This window comes from Pyricularia grisea, chromosome VII (assembly GCF_004355905.1).
Source record: "Pyricularia grisea strain NI907 chromosome VII, whole genome shotgun sequence".
Classification (NCBI taxonomy): Eukaryota; Fungi; Ascomycota; class Sordariomycetes; order Magnaporthales; family Pyriculariaceae; genus Pyricularia; species Pyricularia grisea.
Window position 1 is genome coordinate 1,204,645 of NC_044975.1, and position 22,591 is coordinate 1,227,235.

Here is a 22,591-nt window from a genome sequence, read left to right on the forward strand (position 1 = left end):
TGACCGACCCCACCAAACCGGCGGCGACTGGGAGGTAGACAGTTTGACAGCTAACAGCGGCTCCTGTTTCTTCCCGTGCCAAACCGCCACCCTCTAAAATTCCATCAACTTCCGCGGCAAACATTGCGAAGCTGTTGGCTGCCTAGTAGAGCTAGGATTACACAGCAGCAGTATTAAAAGATTGCGTCCTCGTTCCTTTCTTTCCCTTTTGTTTAGTCTGTCCCTCTTCCTCAGCAACATAGTTCAAGTTGGGGTTGACATATCTTGACAAGATGTCGTCAATAAACAGTAAGTCAATCATTATACTGATCTGAAATTGCATTTAGAGCTATTTGAAAAAAAATTAAGGATCAGGCAGTTAACAGCCATCTTCTTGGCTTTACAGTTACCGTGTCCCACAAGGGCAAGAAGTACGATGTCGAGGTCGATACCGAATCCACCGGCGAGGTGTTCAAATACCAGCTGTTCAGCTTGACTGGTGTCGAACCCGAGCGACAAAGGATCCTCGTTAAGGGCGGTCAGCTCAAGGATGATACAGTTATGAGCTCCGTAGGCCTCAAGCCGGGACAGACGGTCATGATGATGGGTACTCCCGGTGGTAGCGAGGTCCAACGCCCGGCGGGCAAGATCAAATTTGTTGAGGACATGACCGAGGCCGAAGCTGCTCAACAGGAGGGCGCCACACCGGCAGGTCTTGAGAACCTGGGCAACACTTGCTATCTCAACTCGACGCTACAGACGCTACGCACTATTCCGGAGCTCCAGACCGCATTGTCAACTTACATGTTCAGGGAGGACCACAGCAATCGGATCCCCAACCTGGACCTCACCAATCAGCTCAGGAACTTGTACGAGGCAATGGGAAAGACTCAATCCGGCTATGCGCCGCATGCCTTTCTGAGTGCCCTGCGTACAGCTTTTCCTCAATTCGCCGAGAGGTCAAGACAGGGCCAAGGGTTCGCACAGCAGGACGCCGAAGAGGCCTGGTCGCAGATCCTTGCACAGCTGAGGCAGAAGCTTACCCGGGAGGGTTCACAAGACCAAAAGACCATTTCTTTCATTGATGAGTACATGGCTGGCGAGTTTGAGAGTGTGTTGGAGTGCGACGACCCTGCTGCCCGGGAGATGGGAGAGCAGGCCGTCACGACACGAGAGCCGTTCCTCAAGCTGAACTGCCACATCGACAAGGACATTAACCACCTTCGCGATGGTATCCTAGCCTCGCTCACCGAGACGATTGAGAAGAAGTCGGACACGTTGGACAGGGAAGCTACTTACACCAAGCGGTCCAAGATCTCGCGTCTGCCCAAGTACCTGACCGTGCACTTTGTGCGTTTCTTCTGGAAGCGTGACGTACAGAAGAAGGCCAAGATCATGCGCAAGGTCACCTTCTCGCACGAGCTCGATATTGTCGAGTTCTGCACAGATGACTTGAAGAAGTTGCTCATCCCGGTGCGCGATAAGGTGCGAGAGGTCCGCAAGGACGAGGAGGATATCGAGCGCTCGCGCAAGCGGCGCAAGAAGAACCCACTTCTGGACGGCGACGTCCCGGGATCATCGGGAACCAAGGAGGCGGATAAGAAGAAGGATGACAAGAAGCCTGGAGCCGACGGAGACACCGACATGGCACTAGACGGTGAGACTTTTAAGACGGACGCCGAGATCGAAGAAGAGAAGCAGGCACAGCTCTTGCAGGCCAAGAAGGAACTGCACGCTCTTGTGAACCAAGAATTGGCGGCAGACAAGGGTGCTAACCACTCGGGACTGTACGAGCTTCGCGGCGTGGTGACGCACCAGGGCGCGAGTGCTGACAGTGGTCATTACACGGCGTACGTCAAGAAGACGGCCCCCGTGGACCCTCAGACGGGCAAGCCCAAGGGGGAAGAGGATGGCAAGTGGTGGTGGTTCAACGACGACAAGGTTTCAGAGGTGACAGCGGACAAGATCGATGCGCTGGCTGGCGGTGGCGAGTCCCACTCGGCTCTTATCCTGTTGTACCGGGCCATCCCGCTGCCATCGGCCGATGGAATTGATCAGGCATAGTCGGGTCGTGCCACGGTCTTCCGACCTAGTGAAGGTAACCTGCAGTGGTTTAAGGCCCTACCGAGAATTTGAGGCAGAAACAAGAAAAAACAACAAAAAAAAAAGATTATCCAGTAATGTCGGACCGGGGAGTTGGGTTGCGTTCTTTGGTTTTGTCTTCGGTAAACTTGGTAAAAGGCAGATAGATTTGGGGCTTATAAAAGAGAAAATCCTGAGTTTGTTTGCATGCTCTTGATATTCTTTGGGTATCCTACAAGCTAACTTTACATCCTTGCCTAAGAAAATGGCCGCCAGCTCGAGCCACTTTTGTTGACCTGATTATTATCACTATCATTTTTCATACCTGTCGTACTGCTTGCCTCTGTAAATTTATCTGTGCTCTGTACCGGCCTCGTGTCTGGCTTAACCTCCATCGGCTGTCCGGTGTGCTTCTGCTCCTCCGCTTTCTTCGCGGCCATGCGTTCATGCAACCTGACCAGCTTCCTCTCAAAAGGAGCGCGCTGGTTCACCAAGAATTGTCTGCGCTCCTCGAGTACGGCAATCTGCTCTTCTAACGAGGCTTCCACAAATGCTTTTCTCTCCTGTGTTTGTTTGGTTTTGGCATTGTCAGTAGATGGTCTTGTACCAGACTGGGAAAAAGTTTTCAAAGAGGCTGGGGACACGGAAAAGAAGACAAGATCCAAACTTACAGACTTGGCCTCGCCTTGGATCTTGAGCCCGGCGCCGTAGATGCTCCCGACAAAGACAATGGCAGCCACGCCGCCCGTGACAATCAAGCGTCGGATCTTGACACGGGAGGCGTGTGCCGCCGCTGCCCCAGATGCCATTTGAATATTAAGAGTATTGAGGGTTTTGTCCCCTCTTTTTTCTTTTTTTCTGTCACCTTTTTTCCCCTTAAAACTCAATCCCACACCCCCTTCCAAATGATCTCACTCTCGGTCACCCTCCTCTCGTGCCCAGACGGCCTAGGCTTAGAGGTAGAAGAAGAAGGAGCAGCACGTCCGGCACTCGGTCGGCCACCGCCGGTGGTGGCGGAGCGGAGTCGTCTGCGCTCCGACGAATCGAGGGACGCAGAGCGCGCGGTGCGGTCTACCGGCTCGGTGGCAACCGGGGGCGTAGACAGCGAGCGGGCCGGGGTTGAGGGCGCGCGGCGGCGGCGGGAGGCCGTGGTGGAGTTGGAATGCCAGATGGCGGCAGTCGCGTCACGCGGTGGGCAGTTATAGTGATTAATATTTTGTCGGCTTGGATCCGATCGTGCCGTCGAGGTGGCGGCCGAAAAGTCTTTTTCCCAAGCGGCGGCGGCGTCGGTCCGTGACGACGGTGATGCTTTTTTCTTGGGGTACGACGCTAGCTCAATTGGCGACGTCAGGGGCTCCGAGGCCGTAGTGCCGACGGTGGTGGTGGTGGTAGCGGTAATAGCAGTCTCAGCGGTGGAGCTCAGCGTTCGGCGGCGCAGCATCAGCACGTTCATTAGTAAGCGCCCAGTGGAGGTGGCTGCGGCTTGGTAGTGGTGCTGCCGCTGCTGCTCGCCCTGTTTTTCGGTCTTCCACAGGCCATTACGGCCACTGTGGTGGTGATCTCCCGCGGCTGCGCAAATCATCGATTACGCGCATATAACGAAATTCTTTTTTTCTTTTGACGTCTTTTTGGGTGGATGCCGCTTGCCGGGTGGAGGATCAAATAGATATACAAAAAGGAAGAGACCCGGATTTTTTTTGTATGAATGGGTTGTCTCTTTATTTTTTTTTTACTGAAGCATTAATAAGAGCGCAGCCCGTTCGATCTATGACAAGATTTCGCGAAACGACTCCGAATTTTTAAATTTTTTTTGTTTTGTTTTTTCTCTATCTTTCCGCTTGGACCGAGAAAAAAAAATAGAACAAATCAACTTTGCCAAGTCATTTTTCCGCACCGAATGGGGGCAAGGCTATATTTGTTCAAGGCTTGTTATCGTTCCGCTTTCACTTGATTTGGACTCGCTCGCGTGCCCGACCTCGATTCCCTGTTCTTTGTCGACCATTTTCTTTGATCAAACAACGCCTTGACAAGTGAGTTTCAAAGATTCTCCTTGGTGCGGATACGTTTTCCCCAACTTGAGAGGTTCTGATTGGGGGGACTCATGACCAGTCGGCGGGGTGATTGGTACTGCCCATTGAACATTGAAGAGGCTGTGGGGCTTTTACAGGCGTCCCTTTCCCTTGCGCATGAAGCCTGAAACGGACTCGCATGGTTATGTTCCGCGGGGGCAGAGATAATAATGATCGAGAAGGGAAGGAAGTCCAGTGGAGATTCCGTCAAAGTCCCAAGAAAACCACTCTCGATCAACCATGGAATTTTGGTTCTATGGGCTGGGCTTCTGCATGCGAAGAAATCTTTCGGGCCGTCTTCCTGTTGCTGACTTTTGAGATGGAGTAGTACAAGATCATCAGATCCAAATTTTTGATTGGATTATACGGCCCGATTTTTATCTGGTTATTGATCAATTCGACCACCAAGAGGCTAGAAAACAAGACGATACGGTTAAGGGTATGTCTGTTCGTCTTGTCCGTCTTTTTGGTCTGCTTGGTTGTCAGTCTGATCATAGCCCCCGCCCGCCCTACTCCATTCAAGTCTCCCAAGATCTGGATTCGAGGAGACAAGACAGGTCAAGGACCAGGTCGGCTACCTCATCAATCACAAGTCAGGACAAGCTGTGCTACAAGTGTCACCAAAGTCGGGGGTTCGTCCTATCAGGCATCAAATTCAACCCCGATCTGAACGTCAACCAAGAAGGAAGATTCTTGCTTGACTTTCCGCGGTCATCCACAGGGTCGGGCTTTTCCCCCAGGGGTCAACCCTACAACCCTGTCCCAGCATTGCCTTGTCCACTCACTTCTCTTCCTTGCCAACTGGCGATGATCCCCCAGCTCTTGGCCGACCTGGGCCAGATCTCGTAAAACTAAATATAACTTCACTGCCACGATGTAGTGTTTATATTTAAGATTAAAAAACATTGAATAACAAAAGTCGCAGATGTCAACACCTCGCGTCTTCATAGTCCGCCACGGCGAGACGGAGTGGTCCCTTGACGGCCGCCACACTGGCTCCACGGATATTCCCCTGACGGCCAATGGCGAGAAGCGCGTGAGGGCTACCGGCCGGGCCATGGTTGGCAACGACCGCCTGATCGTGCCAAGAAAGCTCGCTCACATGTGAGTGAATTTGACTCTTGCCCACTTCACCTGATGACAGTATGATTCACCCTTGCTCTGGATTTCTGGCATCTTCTGTTGTTGCTTGCATTACCCTCCTTTATTGGGATATTCGGCCTTTTGAAAGAATCCCAGGGAGAACCATGTCATCGCATAACTTTGGCATTGCGGAGTACCTCTCTGCTCTGTATGCTTGACAGCATAAGTCAAATTTCTGTTGACTTTCTATTTCCGCATATATTGCATAACTGTCAATGACTCTTCATGCCAGTGACCACTTTGCTAAAATTTCACAACCCTTCATACCCCTTTCAGATACGTATCTCCTCGTCAGCGTGCCCAGCGCACCTTTGAGCTGCTCAACCTTGGCCTCAAAGACCCTCTCCCATGGGAGCCTCATGGCGAGCTTGAGAAGGATCCTCGTGACTGTGATACGGCCAAGATCGAGGTCACCGAGGATATCCGCGAGTGGGACTATGGTGAGTACGAGGGCATCACCAGCCCAGAGATCAGGGAAATCCGTAAAAAGCAGGGTATCGAGGGGAAATGGGATATTTGGAGAGATGGGTGTCCTGGTGGAGAGTAAGTTCTGTCTATTGTTATTGTGGTTTTATGCTTACTCATCCTGTCAAGCAAGCAAGACTGAATAAAGCTGACTATCCTCTGTTGCAAAATTAAAAAGAAGCCCCGAGGACATAACCGCCCGGCTTGATCGCCTCATAGCCGACATCCGTGACAAGTACCACGCGCCGGTGATGGAAAAGGGAGCAACCGACTCCAAGAAGCCCCAGCCAGCCAGTGACGTGCTCGTCGTGGCGCATGGACACATCCTTCGGGCTTTCGCCATGCGCTGGGCCGGCAAGAGCCTCCAGGATGGGCCTACTTTCATCCTTGAGGCTGGCGGTGTAGGCAGTCTCAGGTAAGTCGTGTCTGTTTAGCTTTGTTTTTTTTTTCTGTTTTTGCCTACCGTAATGCTTTATTGGCCTTGAAAACGGGTGGTGGTGGTAGCAGGTACATATAGCTCCCACTAGCATACTGTCGCATTTGTGCATATGCATACCCTTTTTCCTGAAAATACCATCCTAGACCAACACCCTCACACAGGGCTGGAAAGCGGGGGAGGCACAGCTTCGGGTGTCTTGGGCAAGGGTTATTTTTTTTTTTTCTTTTTTTTTCTGTCCGTGGGCGTTGTTCTCAAAGTTCGGTCCCGGGGCGATGGACGAAGGAAGAAAAGGGTGTGAGACTAAATGCTGACGTCAACATAAGCTATGAACACCACAACGTATCGGAGCCTGCCATCCTCCTTGGCGGCGCCTTTGTGATTGACGTCCCTGAAGCGTCCAAGGACTGAAGAGGTACTTGATTACATGTTTGAGCTGGAGGGTGTGTGTGGGCGGACCGAGAGGTCATACAGTTCGTCGATTTTCGACCACCCCGATGCTAGCCGTGGCGAATATATTTCTTCTACCAATAGTTGTTTGTCGCGGTCAGAATTTGGAGCATGTTTCTATAAACAAATCATCCAAGGCGCTGTGCCTAGATGGTGCATGACGGCCGGCAACTCAACGTTGGTTGGATAACAGTTTAAAATAACCTTAGCTCTTGATACCTTGTGATACTTTGTATTACTTTGCGGTGAAGCACGAATCCTCCAAGAGTGGCAAGACACTGGCGGGATCCATCATGGCCCAACCACAGTTTCTAGGTCTCCCCTACACCACTCACAGAGAGGCTTCCGCCTTCTTGGTCCCCCTAGCGAAAAAGATGATAGGCTTGACCGTGGCGGAAGGCGGCATCTCCACGCTCTCGACTAGCTCAAAGGCAAAGTCGTCACCAGCACCCGCCTTTTCAAACATATCCTTGACCTGCTCTGGAGAGAAGCCGTTGTGCGCAATGGTGGGCATCGCGTCAAAGACCTCTCCCATTCCAGCTCCTACCTTCTGCTTCTCATGCCCGTGCCCGTGGTTACCGTGACTGTGCCCGTGACCATGTCCATGACCACCGTGGTGGTGATGGTGGTGGTGGTGGTCGTCGTCGTCGTGTTTATGCTCCGCCCCCGGAGCCTCGTGCCTCACCAGGTCAATGGCGAAGAGCACGCCGCCAGGCCGCAGGCGCTCAACCAGCTTGAGAGCCACCCGCGCCGGATCGTCCATGTGATGCATCGCCATGCCGACACAGGCAAGGTCGGCGTCCCGGAGCGTGGGGTCCGACAGCGCCGCGCCGTCGTCTTCTAGGACGTTGCCCTCGAAGGCGTCCATTTGCTCGGGCGTCAAGCCCTATGTCGTTCCCCGGAAAGTTTGACAACTTGTCAGTGGGGCGATCCTTTTTCCTTACGCTTCTGCGTCATAAAAGAGATAGAGAGAGAAAAAGAAGGGGGGGAATAAAACTCACCTCGATCCTTGCTCGAGCTTTGTACTGTGTAACCATGTTGGTCGACAGGTCTATGCCACGGCATTGGGTGACATACGGATACAGGGCCTGTATGGAAAAGACTTTTGTGTAAGCACTTTCTGGCACTCTTTTGAAGTATGCATCAGAGCCATATTTGGCCCCCTTTCCCGCGGGTTTCATGCAACTCACCCTAGATATCGTCCCCGGACCGCAGGCATAGTCGATCATCCTGACCGTCCTGCCTGACTCTCCGTCTTTTACCCAGTCCACGCCGATAAAATCTCGTCGATCCTTGACTTCAGCAATGAGCTGGGCCATGAGCTTCTCCCACCTGGGGTCTGTCTCGTACGTGGCTGCCATGACACTGTTTGAATGTTTCAGTCATCCACTTCGAAAATCCAAAGTCCGTCCATGATTACTGTCCTACGCTGCAGCATCGTGTTTGGGTGGGTAACTTACTCCCAGTGCTTCTTGTTGGCAGCGGTATTCTCGCTCATAGTCGCCATGATGGGGACGATTGGTGTTTGAGGACTGTAGGTTAAGAAGGGGTTGTGGGGAAACAGAGTTGGTAGAGATTGGGTAATGGTCTGTGAGATGTTGATCGGGCAGATGCCAGTTCCTCCAAGCATTGATTGATTTGAGTCTTTGATGCTGATTGATGTGATGATCTGGGAATTCTCTATTTTGTCTTTCATTGAGTTCAGGCTGTCTACTTATATCTCACGTCCGGGAACTTCTCGGGAAGCGGCTACTATTCTAGTGCACGATTTGCTGTCTTAAATGGAGAGTTTTCGGGCACTTTTTATGCCAAAGCCGCACACATATTTCAACTCAATCTCACCGGGATCTATTTGACGTGGCTAATAGCTCAAACTCCCCATTTATTCGAAAAACTTTACGACGTGGATTGAACAGAATACTTCGACGATCTGTCACTGACTGACGACTACTTCTTTCCATGATGAGATAACTGACAAGTGTAGATGCGAGGCAATCGAGGGTTAGGGGTGGTCCGGCAACTTACCATGGAAGCAACCTAGCTATCTCAAGTCACGTGCAAAGTGTGGTATGCTACATGGTCCAGGTTTCTTCAGAGCAACCTTATCTATCCTCCGATGCTCCCGAAATCGAAACAAACTGCCGAATAACGGAAAACAATACACAGCACAAACAACCATGATCGCCGCCTTCTTCTTTTGCCTGCTTACTGACAGATTACACACACAACCACTACCAATATCTTAATACACCCAAGTTTTAACTACTGCAGCTGGACCCGTAAGTCGATACATAGTCGGCGGCGGTCTCTGAATGCAAAGAAGAGGGGTATAAAAGTAAAAGAGAGAGAAATCAATGCAGAACCAGGCTCATCATTCGAACCAAAAAAGAATCCCTGCAACATTTGTTGTTTGTCTACTATGTACCTGGTCTGCCATCCACAGCCTCCCCTCGTTCTCCGCGCTTTCCACGCACGCCCCCCTCCTTCAAATCGCTCAGGGACCATATGAAGAAGTAAACTATCACGTATACGGAGTAATATACATAACAAACAACCAACAATCTTGGCAAGGGAATAAAAATTAGCATTGCCTCATGCAAGCTCCAATCCCACAGTATCCGCCGATTAAGCGGTAAGAAAAAAGAAAGAAAGAAAAAAAAAAAAAAAAAAAGAGCCAAGCCCAGGCTTGCCAGGGAATGAAGATGAGGGGGTAGTAATATGCGGAGGACGGGCTTGGGCGGGCACTAGTTCAGTCACGTCAATGGCTTGGGTTTTGGTTTCTCTCTGACCTATTTTCTTTTGCTCCTCATCGTCGGCGGCTTGGCTCTGGGCTGTGTACCGTAACACGAAAACCGAGGAAAGTACAGGTCGAAGGCTTGTCCCTGCTGTCGGTCGTTCTCCCCGTTTAATCTGCCTCTTTTTTGTTTTTTGTTTTTTTGTTTAATGTATTTTATATTTTATTTCTTTCTTTAAAGTTATACCCAGAATTCCAAATATTTTCGAAATTGAACAAACGACCGAAGCCATCCCCATATTGTCCACCCCGTTGCAGTTTTAATCGGTCCGTCCCTAAGGAAAAAGGGGGGGAAATGTATCTCAAACAAGCCAAAAAATGGTGAAGAATTTAAAAAGTGGACAAAGAAGGGCCGGAGAAAAAAAAACCCCAAGCGCCATTTTTTATTCTTTTGTTTCTTTCTTTCTGTCGATCCCAACCGAAATATCTACGGGGAGGAAAGGATTAGCGAAAAAAGACGGGCGGCACCGGCCCGGGCGCCGTCCGGACTCTTGTTTCTTTGTTTTGTCTTTGTTCTTTTACTTTTTTTTCTTATTGTGGAGTTTGAGTTTTCTTTTCTCTTCGGTGAAAGACCTGAGTTTTTGTCCAGCTAGAAGAAGTAACCGTGAGAGAGAGACCTGCAAAAATGCGCGCAAGGACAACCAGAAAGAAAAAAAAAAAAAAAAAAAAAAAAAAATCTACGCATGCATGACAGAAACACAGGGCGGGTACGGCAACAATCAAAAACAACAGGCTGGGCTGCATCTCACTCACTTGCTGTAAGTTATTTTTGTGGCGCACTTGGTCTGGACTTGCAAATCGCGGCCCCTAGACCTGACGAGGACCAGACATGGTGAGAAAAGTGAGGCTGCATTAAGGTACCTAAGGTAGTTACAGCACATGCCTAGGACTAGGGGATGTACCTGGAATAAGCGTTGTTCCCAAGGTACTGAATTCCTGGCAATCGCCCGAGTTATACCTAATCGGGTCATATTTTTGTTTTGGTCTTCCACCTTTCCCCGTCACCGTCGGACGGGTTTGTAGCAAACGCCGAATAAAAATACCACGAGGGACACGGGTTTGCTAGCTTCCGGAAAATGTATTCAACGAAATTCTATTTTAGCAACCAGGGACTAGAACACCTCACCCCGGGCGAAGATACTGTGTCTAAGTTCTGAGTCTCGTCTGACTGTGATTCCCGAGTCTAGCTGGTATAGTCTGACTACGCGCATTTTTATAGCTGCAATTGGAAGGTCAGCCAAAGACAAGCAGTTTAGAAAGCTACCAAGGATAGTTTCGAAGATGTGCGGATAAGCGGACGTATCCGCTGCCAGTTCAAAGCACATTTTGTAGCTTAGTTAAATTCCTGAAAGTTCTAGCCCCATTTTGAACTCTTTACATCTAATCTCTGCCCTCCCTGTCAAGGTCACGATGTGCTAAACCCAACAATTCGCTGCCAGTCTTACTCAGACCACCAGAGGCCCATGATATTCTCCATCATCAGTCTCTGGCCCTCGGACCCGTCTTTCGTCATTCCATACAAGACCTCCCAGAGCGTTGGGCGTCAAGCCCACCACCCTCATTGCTCCCGGAGCCTCATGTGAGGCCTGTAAGCAATCATCTGATCGGATGTTTATGCCAGATGCACCCATTCAGAGTGTGACAGCCAGGTCGTCTGTCTTCGGTGACGTTTCCGAGAAGAGGTTATCGTTGACCGGCCCAAAAGAAATGGGCAAAGTGGCTGGTCATGATTACATGCTCTTTGTCTGACCCCGGCATCCATTGTTTCTTAGTAGTCGTCTTGGAAATGCTTGTATTCACTGAAAAACTAGCGTATGAAAGATCCCGAGTCAGTCAAGGGGCTTTTGATGGAATGGCATGAGAGCGAAGGAATACACTCTTTGACGCTATGGTCGCCCCCAATTCTCATCTGCACCTCGGTCCTACGCCACAGGACATAGAGCGTGTGGTTTATTGGAGAGCCATATGTCATGAAGCTTGCATGCAATATCAAAATCCTCAACGATGGCTGCGATCACGGCGTTCCTGCCATCCTAGTTCACCACCTTATCAGAACACTGTCAGTCGGGCTGTGATAGGTATCTGAGGGTGGCCTGACGGTACCATTGGAGGCGCCGGATTGCGCGCCGAGGGGGAAAAAAAAGGGAGCTACGCACCATTGCAAACACAGTATTTGCCGTGAAGGTCCCGGAGTATTTGTTCCAGGCTCAGTCAAATTTGACTTCATTGCATCGGAGAGAAGTCTAGATGGTTCTAAAATCAACAAGACCAAATGTCTATCTGTAGATATGGTAAGACAAAGGTACCATCCCCTTGTTTGTAATTGATACAAGTCCGGATGTAACAAGTCTGTGCGAGGTCAGGCAATATGTCCCATGTACATCGTAGAGGCCCCTGGGACACAAAACCTCACCGCGAAATTACTGACCGCCAGACCGAGCTTGGGTTGTCTTTGGACCATGAGCTTAACAAGACGAAAACTCGAATTCCGCTGCCAAGAGTGCTAGTTTTTTGGCCTCCTTCTAAATGCTGCAGTAGCCTATCCTAGATGTCAAGAACCCGGAGCTGCCGACCATGATAAAAACGACATCTTGATGAGTTCAACGTAGAAGACACCTTGGCCCAGGAAATGTTCTACAAACAACTTGCCCTAAAAGCTACATCCGAGAGCAGAACTTCGCGGCTCTGTTTTCGGCAAAATATCAGGTACCGGGACCTAGCACTTTAGATCCAGTTTCGATACTTTTCTGCTGCTCATACACCGGTGCGGCGAACTGAAAAAAAAAAACCCCATGCTCTGCGGACCATACAGTCCGACGTGGCGGCGTCAAAATTCCCGCCAAGAAAACCCGAAATCTTTCTTTTCTTTTTCTTTTTAGTCTTTTTTTTTGTTTTTGTTTTCGTGCCAAAACTTGCGCGGATGATCCCGTCGCAGCTAACCACTAAAACCTATTCGCACTATATCGCCCCGTTCAACGATTTGGAGGGGGGACCCTCGAAAAACTTAGCGCGCGATGATGGGCAAGATGGGGGCATGATTCTTGTCCATGCTTTCGAGGGTCCCGAAAGAAAAAGCCACAGTCACTCAACGATGGAGGTAAGGGTTTTTTTTTTTTTTTTTTTTTTTTTTTTTTTTGAGCTGAAAGATGTGCATTAAGCCATTCCCCTGCAGAAACCTACAATCTACGTAGTAGGTTAGGTATTTTTTGTTTTGTTTTGTTTTTTATGCCATCTCATTTAAGAGGAGCAAAGCAAAAATACAAGGAAGATGCCGTGGCTATCATCGCAAATCCGCACGCCGGGAGCGAGCGGGAAGCTCCTCCCCTCCCTTGCCTCCCAAAGAAACCGGGGTATCGGGCAACTTTTGAACAACCGCTTCGAGGCCATCGCTAGCAAATTTCCATGATCGAATCACAGAGCACCAGCCCCTTTCCCCCTCTCCCTCCCCGAGGGTTCTTGGCAGCGCATCATCTCCCCGAGGAAGATGTTTGCTTTCCTCGATTGTCCGAAAGAGTGGAACGATTTTTGTTGCTGGCCCGGGGAGCTCAATAACCCATTCTCACACCCTCTCGTTTGCGCCACCCGGAAAAGACGCAAAAGCGCACAGACAAAAACAACATGGTGGAGAAGGGCACACGCACACTTCCGCTTCCCTCTCCTCCCTTATACTGTTGGGAGAACGGGCCGGGGGGGTTTTGCAGGCATATTCACAGCGTTTCGAGCATGCCCAGGGACAACCAAGAAAGAGAAACAACAGGGACAGCAACAAAAGCCAATGCAAAGTAGTAGGGCTGGCGCTTGTGGCTGATTTTGGCTGGGCGGGGGAAAGGGAGTAAACTACACCCGGGCGGCCAATTACTACTACTACTACTACTACATGTAGACAAGAGACGGCACGGTCTTCCCGTGCCGCTCCATGGGCCGCCGACGATGGCGCCCCCCATTTGCCTTTTAGGATAGACCCTGGAAGGGAAAACAAGTACGGGAGCGGTGAAGCTAACAAGTTGCTCATAAAGCCGCAAAAGCAAACATAAACCAGATCAGCAAGCTCTTCGGCTCTTTTTTTTCGTGGTCGTGTTTGAGGCTGTGGATGAACCACACCATATGTATAGTGAGACCATGTAATTATTTTCTTGGGCCTTGCAAAGTCTTCTTCAGAGTTTTTAGTGGCTTGTTCTTGTCTGCTTTTTTTTTTTTTCACCGCCACTGCTTCTATGCCGTCATGCCGCATCTCAGCAATTTTGGTTGGGCAAGCCTCTTCATGAGGTGCTTTGCTCTCCTATACTCCGTAGCAAACAAAATCGCACAAAGCGCCACCACTTTGAAAAGGTGGCAGCCATGAACAGTCTGGTACAGGTAGCTTGAGCCGATCAATGGCTGATTTTTGAGGGGTGGTTGACAAGGGAAACATGAGCATATCACTGGTAGCATCGCTGCTTCGGGTAATGGGGTAGGAGACTTTCGGGAGTTGGCAGTTTCTATCGGACGGGCATGCAATGCAGAGTCACCTGTATACCATGTACAGTACAGTAATTGAACCTTTTTCAAGTATGTAGGTCGCCCCGACCCCAGTCACAAAGAGGGCTGTCGGCCGATTGAAGCGTTGAGCATAAGCGAGAGGGCATCGGTGGCTTGAGCGGAGAAATGATGAATAAAAAAAATAGGCGATGGATGACACCCTCAGTGAAAGAAGGAGCATAAAACCATCCCAAAAACAAACAAAAGAACATAGACGAACGGAATGTAAGCAGGCGAGAGGCAAATGAGACGGTGCCAGCGCATCTAAGTAGTATACACACCAAGTAGTGTATTATTGCCCAGGGGACTATGTGTGACGAGCGTAACTCTTTTGCCTAATAGGAAAGCATTTCGCAGGGGGGGGAAACGGCCTGCATTACCTCACTCGATTGTTTTTGCTTTTTCAGCTTCTCCATCCAATTTTTCTTGGGGGGAAGGGAGAGGAGAAAATGACAAGAACAAAATCCTGGGATTGGGCTTTTTTGGTTGATTGCAACCCACCAAATGGTCACCACCATCGTACACGTCGCCTGCGTGAAAGTGACGCATCACTACAGCAGCAAGCGGGAACGAAAACTGCGAGAAAGAGAGAAAAATAAAGGACATTACTTACCGTAATACTTGGCAGACCGAAAGACACTGGTTCGTTGCCTCTACCAGGAAGAGATAAAAATGGATAGAGGAATGCGAAGCAGGAGGCTAATGCAGTCTTGAGCAAAACGGGAAATGGGTGCGCGGCTGCCAGCATCCACACATGTTTGACACCTGGTCCATCTAGTGGCGCCCTGCTTCAACATATTAACTAAAGTTTCGAAAGTCGGAAAATCATACATACATATAACGAGCAAGTGTTCGTTAGGTGATTGTTTTAGGATTTGGACAAATTAAAAAAAGAATATACATTGAACACGCGGAGAAATATTAGTCAACGCCCAAGTACGCTCTCAGATGACCAGAAGTCGATGCAAGGGCGGGGGTTTATCGTGGCGTCAGACCATGTTCAACCTTTCGGGAGTCAGCACAATCTCGATAAATCCTGGGACTGGAGAAACGAAGGGGTAGCGAGAGTGAGACTGAGAACGCATGGAGCAGGAGCGCCAAAGATAGGTCAGAGTACTGTAGTAAGAGACAAGAGCAAATAACATTAAGGGGCCACAAGGAAGAGGGGTGGGAAGGACAAAGAAAGAGGCGGTTTACCGTCCGCCCATACGCGCCCAGTACGCCGTGCTAGCGGGCGGAAGACGGAGGATTGGGATGAGGACGGCAGTCTCACCCGCATCAAGCCAGCTGCAGGAAATATACAGCCCGCACCCTGCAGCCTGCCGTCGACGAAAGCCTGCTTTTTTGTTTCATGCTGTGCTCCGTCTGGTGCGGCCCCGGGCGACTGTGTTTGCCGTCACGAGGGGCTGGGAATGACAAGAATAACGAGCATCGGTAGTAATAGATAAAAGCACTAGAAAAAGAATAAACGAATAAAAAAAAGGGCAAGGAACACAAAACCAAAAGGGCGGCCAGCGGATCGGAGTAGAGGTGGATGCTAACGTGCTGACGGTGCAGCTCCTGCTGCAGCGAGCTTTGCATACTGCATATTGATTGCATTTGCATTGCTGCCGCCCGCGACCGTCTGCCTGCAATGACTGGCCAACGCTGCCACACAACCAAACGAAAAAAAAAGCGGGATGGGTGACCTTTTACAAGCTCGTCCTCCCTCGCGATGCCGACCGAACCGCTACTGTATGAGTATTATCGCCGCCCTGTCTTTGGTTGCTAGCGCCCTTCTTTCTGCAGCCGCTGGACCGCGATTAGCCGGCTGCAGTCGATCGAATATGTTTGTCTGTCATTTTTTTATTCTCACTCTCTCATTCTAAGTTCCGTCTGTCGGGGTCTACCAGTCATATTCTTTTTCTCAACGTTGCACTCCGCAACTTATAAATGACGGAGATGGGATTTATGATTTATATGTAGGTATGCGCACTCCATCCCACCCACTGCAACGATCCGTCATCACCTACAGGCCGGGTTTCAACTTGTTGATCCATTGGCCGAACGGACCCGGAGGCGGAAATGAAAAAAAGAACATACGTAGGCGCATGTGCTTTGCAAAGTAAAAAAGAGTGTTACGAAGTTTGACATATCGCGTGCCAAGGAATAATGTCAACGGAGAAAGAATACCTAGAAGGAAGATAGATTGAGATACTACTTCGTAGACTTAGAACTAGAAGCCGTCGGCACCATACCCGGACGAAGTTCCTCAAAAAGACATAATGTATGCTGGCTCCATCGACGGGATTCGGAGCTTTTGACGCAATTCGTAAGACAAGACAAGATAAACATGGAACGAGGGGTTTTCTTTCTTGGTATAGACTTCATGTTTCTCCTCTTTCTCACTTTCTTTTGCATGTGGCTGCTTCCGTAAATGGAATGCACGCTAATAGCAGCAGCAGAGAAAACCTTGGGGAAAGACAAGAAAGCGAACTGGTGCGACACAGCAATAAGTCAGCCTCTTGGCGATCGTTCGGGTTTGATCCTTTTTTTTTTTTTTTTTTTTTTTTTTTTTTTTTTTTTTTCTCACAAACTTGGGTAAATATAGGAAGATTGCTCATGTCATGTCCCCCCTTCCAACCGGAAGTACCTGGAAATACGATTCTAGACCTAGATCTTGATTGACCTAGATTTCGGAATGACTCAGGAGTACACTTTACTTTATCTAAGATCATCCCAACCTACCAGCGTAAAAAAGAACGGGCTGGGTGGGCAGGAACAAAAAAGAACAGACTGTGACCAGGCGAAAGGAGGAGGAAAAAAAATAATAATAATAAAAGCCAACAAACCAAAGCAACAGTGAGCGGGTGTCCCGGAGATTTGCCGCATCCCATGTGGGCAGGTCGGGAACCGGAATGGGCCGCACCTTCACAGACATTGCCGTGTCCCCGTCCAATTCCAATCGTTCCAATGCTGGGTCAATGCTGGGTCCTTTGATTTCATTCAACGTTGTGAGGAGAGGGTCCAGTCCCCTCTCCAGATTTTGGTTCGCTTTTTCTCTTTCTTTTGGTTAAGCTACCTTTTTATGGTTTATTATGTTACTACCTACTGTGGTATTTCCGACTTGTTCAGTTGTCTCCGGGGGACCATGAATTGACGCTACGGTACTTTTGTAGCGAGAGTGGAGATTATGAGCAATTTTCCCTCTCTAATTCCCCCCATCCAACCGGATATTATGGCTGGCTGGCTGACTGAATGGGGGTTCAGGGAAGCCACTCAAAGGGTATACGTCAGTATCCCACGATTATCCTAGCGGTGATTTGAGATGGTATCGCCGAACAGGCATTGAGAAGAAAAGAAAGAAATCGAGAGAGAAAAAAAAAAGGAGAGGAAAAATATCCGACGACGCGTTGCCGTCCATCCCATCCCGAATCCCCCACATTTTCATTACCACAACAGTGGCAGTAGCGAAAGCGAGCACAACAGTACAGTACAATGCAAGTGTGATGGGATGGCGATGCAGGGTAAAAAGAAAGAGTATGTTTGGGTATGTTTACAGTAGGCAGATGACAAACCAATCGCTAGTTCAAACTAAACAAGGTATTAGGTTCCGATATTGACGAGGGTGGAGAGAGGAAGAATAATAAAACACATATGATTTTTTAAACCAAAAAAAATCGCTATCGGGTACTTGCAGCACTTTCACCTCTTTTCTCTCCCACCCCGCCTCCGATATCAAATCTGCCGACTTTTTTCTGTGCAATGTTTGTGTGTTGCCCGACGGACAGCCAAGGTCGAAATGGTTGGCACTATAGTATTTGATTAGTGCTACCCTATCAAAAAGCCTACCAGCCGTACCGCTTGCGCAAGGTTGTTCGTTCTCCACAACCAGGCGTCGGGTTTCTCAATACTCCCCGGCTCCCAGGGCTGGTCCTTGTCCCGTTCCCTTGTGTCACTCACACGCTCTTTCATTCACACCCCACCACCAAGCCGACCGACCGTCCGTCACCAATCTCCAGGGAAAAAAAAGAGAAGAAGAAAAGCGGACCGACGGACGGGAAGTGCCAACAAGAAAAACAAAAAAAGGTACCCAAAAAAAAAGGACCGTCAGCCGTGCCAAGATTTATGGATATGCACTGTGTAAGCAACGCTTGTTCCACACACGCCCCCGATCCACCTGGAACGGAACCCCTTGGCGGGTTTGGGAATCGAGAGGGTCGGCGAAGGTGCGGCGAAGGGGAGGAGATCGCATGGTACGCAACTGGCACTTGCGATTCTTTTGGTGGGGAGCACAAGGAGCCAGGGAGGAGTCCAGGTGAAGCGCACAAAGTGCCTTGAGGGACATGTTGGTTTTGTCTGTTCGAAATCGATTGCGCAAAGAGATTTGTTTAGGCTTGGAGTAAGTTGTGTTTATAACAAGGGGGGAAAGAGAAAATCCCATACATACCACACTCAACCTACCTACCCTACCGTCTTGTTATTGATCGGCGCAACCGTCCGTTTGGCTGGGCCGCAACGAATGTCTGCCCTGCTAAAAAAAAACCGGATGAAATACATTCCCCTTTTGACTGCAAACTTTTTTAGAGTAGCCATCCGTTATGTTGCATAACTTAGTTTAAAGTACCTTTTGACCGTCCCATCACATCCCATCCATCCAACATCTTGTTGCCTCGGGCATTGGGTCTCCTGGATTAGAATGCATGCGGTCAGCATTCCGGAAGCTCGCATTAGGATTAACACAACCCACAAACCCTGGCCCTCCAACCATCATCCATGCAGCTCTATTTCACACATCACACCCGCCATCAATCAGAAATGGGAAAGGGCTGGACCGCAGACACACCGATATAGTACTATCGCCGGAGTTCGCTACGATGGGCGCCCGGGCTTAGCGAGTCATTCTGGGACTGGATCTTTTTTGGGATCGCCCATTCAGCTTGACTTGGCGGAGAGATGTGCAAGAGAGAAAGCAGTGGATGGAACGACAGGGAAATAATACTACTACGTATCCTAGGCAGAATTACGATGTACCCAAACACAAGGTGCCCTGCTATACAAGACGAACTGGGATGAACATAAAAAAAAGAATGAGAGTAAAAAAAAAAGGTGGATCCGAACGACCCCTCGCTTAAACAAACTCAATCATTAACAGGGGCCCTGCTGCATTGATGAGCAAGGCGAGCCAGGTTGGTCGTACTTACGCCAGGTACTTTACTGTCGGCCAGCCACTCCGACCCTCGTTACATTTTCCACCTGGGGCTGGGGCAAACGCTGGCTGAGTTTAATAAATTAAATCATCGTCGGTCAAGAGGAGGTGTTCAATAGTGAAATAAAAACAGAAGATAGCAATAAAAACGAGAGACAATAAAAAAGTATAAAAAAATGAAAAACATGTCAAAACCAGCAATAGCCCTGTCAGGCTTGCTGCTGAGCTTGCATAGCATAATCAATGACTGAGCTTTGGCCAAAACCACGCTAAAGTAGGGGGGGATGGATGAATGGGAGGGAGAACAAAGAAGACCTCAAGTCAATCAAAACATCCGTCAGGTCGGGCCTGAGTCCTGGCCTGATCTAGCCTGCCTGGAGCTCGCCTAAGTCGCAGAAGTAAACACGAAAGGACCTTGCATTTCGTTTTCTTTGTGTCTTGTGTGAGGGATGAGTACTTTGGGCCTCTTGGGACTTCAGAATGGAGGGAGGGTGTGGTTCGACTTGGATGAATTACCATGTGAAGTCCTTTTCTTTCCTTGTTCCTTTTTTTTCTTCTTCTTTTCTTGTCTACCTCCGTAATCCTTAGGCCGCCTGCTATTTTGCTTTTACCGGGTCCCCAGTTCCCCATGTAACTCCCCCGGCTAGGTGCTGATGCCAACGCCTTTTTCTCGTCTGACGACAAGGCCCATTGATCCCACAAAATCCCTTCGGCAGGCAAGGGAATGAAAGGACGAGGGGGGCCGAGCTAGGCCTGTTAACTTACGAATCGACATGTCGCTTGCCTGCCTGCCAGCCCACACCACCACCATGGTAGTGCCATACAGTACAACGCCGGGAAAAAAAAAAAAAAAGACTCGTTCAGCCTATACCAAAGCCTTGTTCTCTTCGCAGAGACGAAAAAACAACAGGGTAGTGGATGGTCTTTTTTTAAATTGCTATGCGGAGTAACTCGCCACCATTAACAGTCAATAAATAAATCGCATAAAAAGGACACACCGGTCTGGGGCAAACTGGTCAAAAAAGTGTGGACAAACAATATCTTTTCCAACCTACGACATAAAAATACGACCAAGGATAGACAAGGGGTCAGACATGGCCTGGTAAAACAAAACCTCGGTCACCCGGCGGGGACCGGTCAAGGCGGCGGAGCGGGAAAGGGTGGAGTGCAGCCGCTATTTGGCACGTGACTTGCCGAGAACTGGGGGAAAAGAGATTTGATGGATGGTTGCGTGCCGGGTGGTTGGGGTGTCTCGTTTTTGGTGGGGATTGAGGGGGAATGGATTTTCAGCCCTCGTCATATCACACAGATCACACATGTGTTTTTTTGATAGCGCCTTTTTTTTTTTGGTTGTCGTCGTATTAATTCCATATCATTCTTCCTTTTTCTTTCCTTAATGTACCTCCTAAACAACCAATCCTAAAGTGACACGCAAAAACCAGCCTTCGGAATCGTATCCCGTGAAATATATCTCTTGTCGAAGTGGAACTGTCAGATTAATGCGCCACGGGCTGACTTTTTTTGGGCGGGCGGCGAAATGGGGGGCGGAAATAGCTGTGGTACCGCAGTAGAGTGCCAATCAAAACCAGGACAAGGGTGTGAAGATAGGTTATAATGGAAACAAGGAAGAGTCCCATCTACCACTGATCAACAGATAATAATTTCAAAGCCGATAATAAAAGCCGGGGAAGAGTATACTTTTAATTGGGCGACAAGGGGAGTGGAAGAGACCCAGCATGCAGTCAGCTGTTTGAAATTGTTGATGGTCATCGGTTCGAGAAGAAGAAACAAGGGAAAAAGTCGGTGTCCAACGGGCAGCAAATAAGCCCGTTCTCCGAAAGAGGCTCCGTTCGTTGACAGTTGGTGGTGTGTGTGTGTGTGTGTTTTTTTTTTCTCTCTCTTCGCTACGCGGCCCCCATGGGCCCGTTAGTTACTTGTTCAAGTAATGGTGGTGTTGGCGTGTATGTAGTCCCCCCACAGGCGCCACAGACCATAATACGCGACCTACGTCGTACACTGCCACCGCGTCAGACAAGCCCTGCTGGCCTGTGTATTTGACCAGCCTTTGTGTCTTGCAGTTCACACGCGCGCGCCAGCCCAGCTAATGCTACCCTCTCCCCTATTGGTTTTCATTGCAGGCCCGATACCTCACCTTGCACGTACACCGACGACCCTGGCAAAATAACAAGCGCGCCCGATTTAGCCCATCCCTCCCCCGTCTGCTTCCGTTTCGTAGTCACATTAGACGACCTCGTAGTTTACATGGTGTACAACCAATACAACAATCAAGACCATTACTGTGCCAACTTTTTGTCGATTTTAGCCGACGGTTAGGCCAAGCCACATGAGACTTGTCATATTTTGGTGTGGTCTATGAAAAGGCAGGACTGCATATCGACGGGTTGCTGACCCGGCCATAAAGGGGTCTGCAATATCAATCAGTCAGCCGCTCGCATAGAAAAACACAAAGGGTACGGAGTAAGGCAAAGTAATTATTCAGGTTCTTGGGGAAATTCTACCCGTGTATACCGTTCTGCGCTAGCCGCAACCCACACACCACAAAAGCTCATTTGCTCCGTGGTTCACCCCGAGTCGGTCTGAACCCGTGCTTCGGTGGAAAAAAAGAGTTATCTCCAGGGATCAGGGCTTTAATACCGAACAAACCTCGAGGACGACAAGAAAAAAGGGCAGAGAGAGAAGGAATGAAAAATGCCATCTTCGGCCTGGGTATCCTTGATAGGAGCCTACGCATCGCCACATTCGCCGAGAATTCCAAGTGATCTAGTGAATAGCAGAGATCCAACTTAATCCACTCTGAAGCGGTCTTTGGTACTGTCCTCTCTAAGCGTTGAATGATTTCCTGTCGGGGCTAAGACCCCAAAGGAAGCAGAACAAATCCTGCTATCGGGATGTTGCTTGCTCTCCCCAAGACAAGAGCTTGTTTGCCAAGTGGCTCCAAAAAAGGGTGATATTGGTAACTAATACGCGCAGAGCAATCAGTGACCAGCTCTAGTGCTGATCTCATAGCATGCATGCAAGCCTTGCCCTGGAGGACTTGGTCAACCACAAGGCATTTCCTTGCACAAATCCTGTACTTTGGGTTGAATGAGGTACTCTCGCCCGACCCTTTTGAGAACGATGTAACGAGCGAGATTGTGTACTATCGGTGGAGTGGAACGACTTCCTGGAGGAAAAAAAAAAAGAGAAAAAAAAAAGCCACTCCCGGCACTCGATGGATCGTTGGTGTAGCAAACGACACAGCACTAACGGTGGCCAGGCAGAAACTGGATGGCGCAGGCGCCGTCCAGGCTAGCACAACATTCGTTCCCGTCAATACCGCGCCCGACAAGTATTGATGATGGCCTAAACTAGCAAGCCCATCGAGGTAGATGCATGGTTGGTCGCCCAGAAACTGGTCCGCGTGCCTAGCCTCGTGTTACGCGGATCCTTTTTTTTTTTTTTTTTTT

At 49.4% G+C, this 22,591-nt stretch overlaps 6 protein-coding genes across 6 annotated transcripts; 3 read left to right on the forward strand and 3 right to left on the reverse strand.

The window, feature by feature from the left end:
• The first annotated feature begins 65 nt into the window (after nt 1–65).
• PgNI_10390 (uncharacterized protein) lies at nt 66–3,415 on the forward strand. The gene is made up of 3 exons (XM_031130361.1): nt 66–288; nt 386–2,626; nt 2,735–3,415. Exons 1-2 carry the CDS (start codon nt 273–275, stop codon nt 2,041–2,043), a joined length of 1,674 nt encoding a protein of 557 aa, XP_030979489.1. The 5' UTR covers nt 66–272; the 3' UTR covers nt 2,044–2,626; nt 2,735–3,415.
• Nucleotides 2,319–3,643, reverse strand: PgNI_10391 (uncharacterized protein; the record flags this gene model as incomplete). Its single annotated transcript, XM_031130362.1, has 3 exons — nt 2,319–2,624; nt 2,733–2,854; nt 2,977–3,643. The coding sequence occupies 3 exons, from the start codon at nt 3,641–3,643 to the stop codon at nt 2,319–2,321; spliced, it is 1,095 nt and encodes a 364-aa protein (XP_030979490.1).
• Nucleotides 3,644–3,805: 162 nt separating this feature from the next.
• On the forward strand, nt 3,806–6,844 carry PgNI_10392 (uncharacterized protein). The gene is made up of 6 exons (XM_031130363.1): nt 3,806–4,091; nt 4,459–4,569; nt 5,056–5,234; nt 5,550–5,816; nt 5,917–6,153; nt 6,501–6,844. Exons 3-6 carry the CDS (start codon nt 5,056–5,058, stop codon nt 6,583–6,585), a joined length of 768 nt encoding a protein of 255 aa, XP_030979678.1. The 5' UTR covers nt 3,806–4,091; nt 4,459–4,569; the 3' UTR covers nt 6,586–6,844.
• A 111-nt stretch (nt 6,845–6,955) lies between these two features.
• On the reverse strand, nt 6,956–8,254 carry PgNI_10393 (uncharacterized protein; the record flags this gene model as incomplete). The annotated part of the gene is made up of 4 exons (XM_031130364.1): nt 6,956–7,510; nt 7,626–7,712; nt 7,815–7,989; nt 8,085–8,254. 4 exons carry the CDS (start codon nt 8,252–8,254, stop codon nt 6,956–6,958), a joined length of 987 nt encoding a protein of 328 aa, XP_030979679.1.
• A 6,630-nt stretch (nt 8,255–14,884) lies between these two features.
• PgNI_10394 (uncharacterized protein) lies at nt 14,885–14,998 on the forward strand (the record flags this gene model as incomplete). Its single annotated transcript, XM_031130365.1, has 1 exon — nt 14,885–14,998. The coding sequence occupies one exon, from the start codon at nt 14,885–14,887 to the stop codon at nt 14,996–14,998; it is 114 nt and encodes a 37-aa protein (XP_030979487.1).
• A 1,651-nt stretch (nt 14,999–16,649) lies between these two features.
• Nucleotides 16,650–16,856, reverse strand: PgNI_10395 (uncharacterized protein; the record flags this gene model as incomplete). Its single annotated transcript, XM_031130366.1, has 1 exon — nt 16,650–16,856. One exon carries the CDS (start codon nt 16,854–16,856, stop codon nt 16,650–16,652), a length of 207 nt encoding a protein of 68 aa, XP_030979488.1.
• Nucleotides 16,857–22,591: the final 5,735 nt, after the last annotated feature.

What these genes read in the sequence shown, in the direction of transcription:
- PgNI_10392 (XM_031130363.1), top strand. Translation starts at nt 5,056, where the DNA reads ATGTCAACACCTCGCGTCTTCATAGTCCGCCACGGCGAGACGGAGTGG. An exon ending in CCAAGAAAGCTCGCTCACAT is followed by an intron (nt 5,235 to 5,549) that starts GTGAGTGAATTT and finishes TACCCCTTTCAG; the next exon opens with ATACGTATCTCCTCGTCAGC. An exon ending in GATGGGTGTCCTGGTGGAGA is followed by an intron (nt 5,817 to 5,916) that starts GTAAGTTCTGTC and finishes AAAATTAAAAAG; the next exon opens with AAGCCCCGAGGACATAACCG.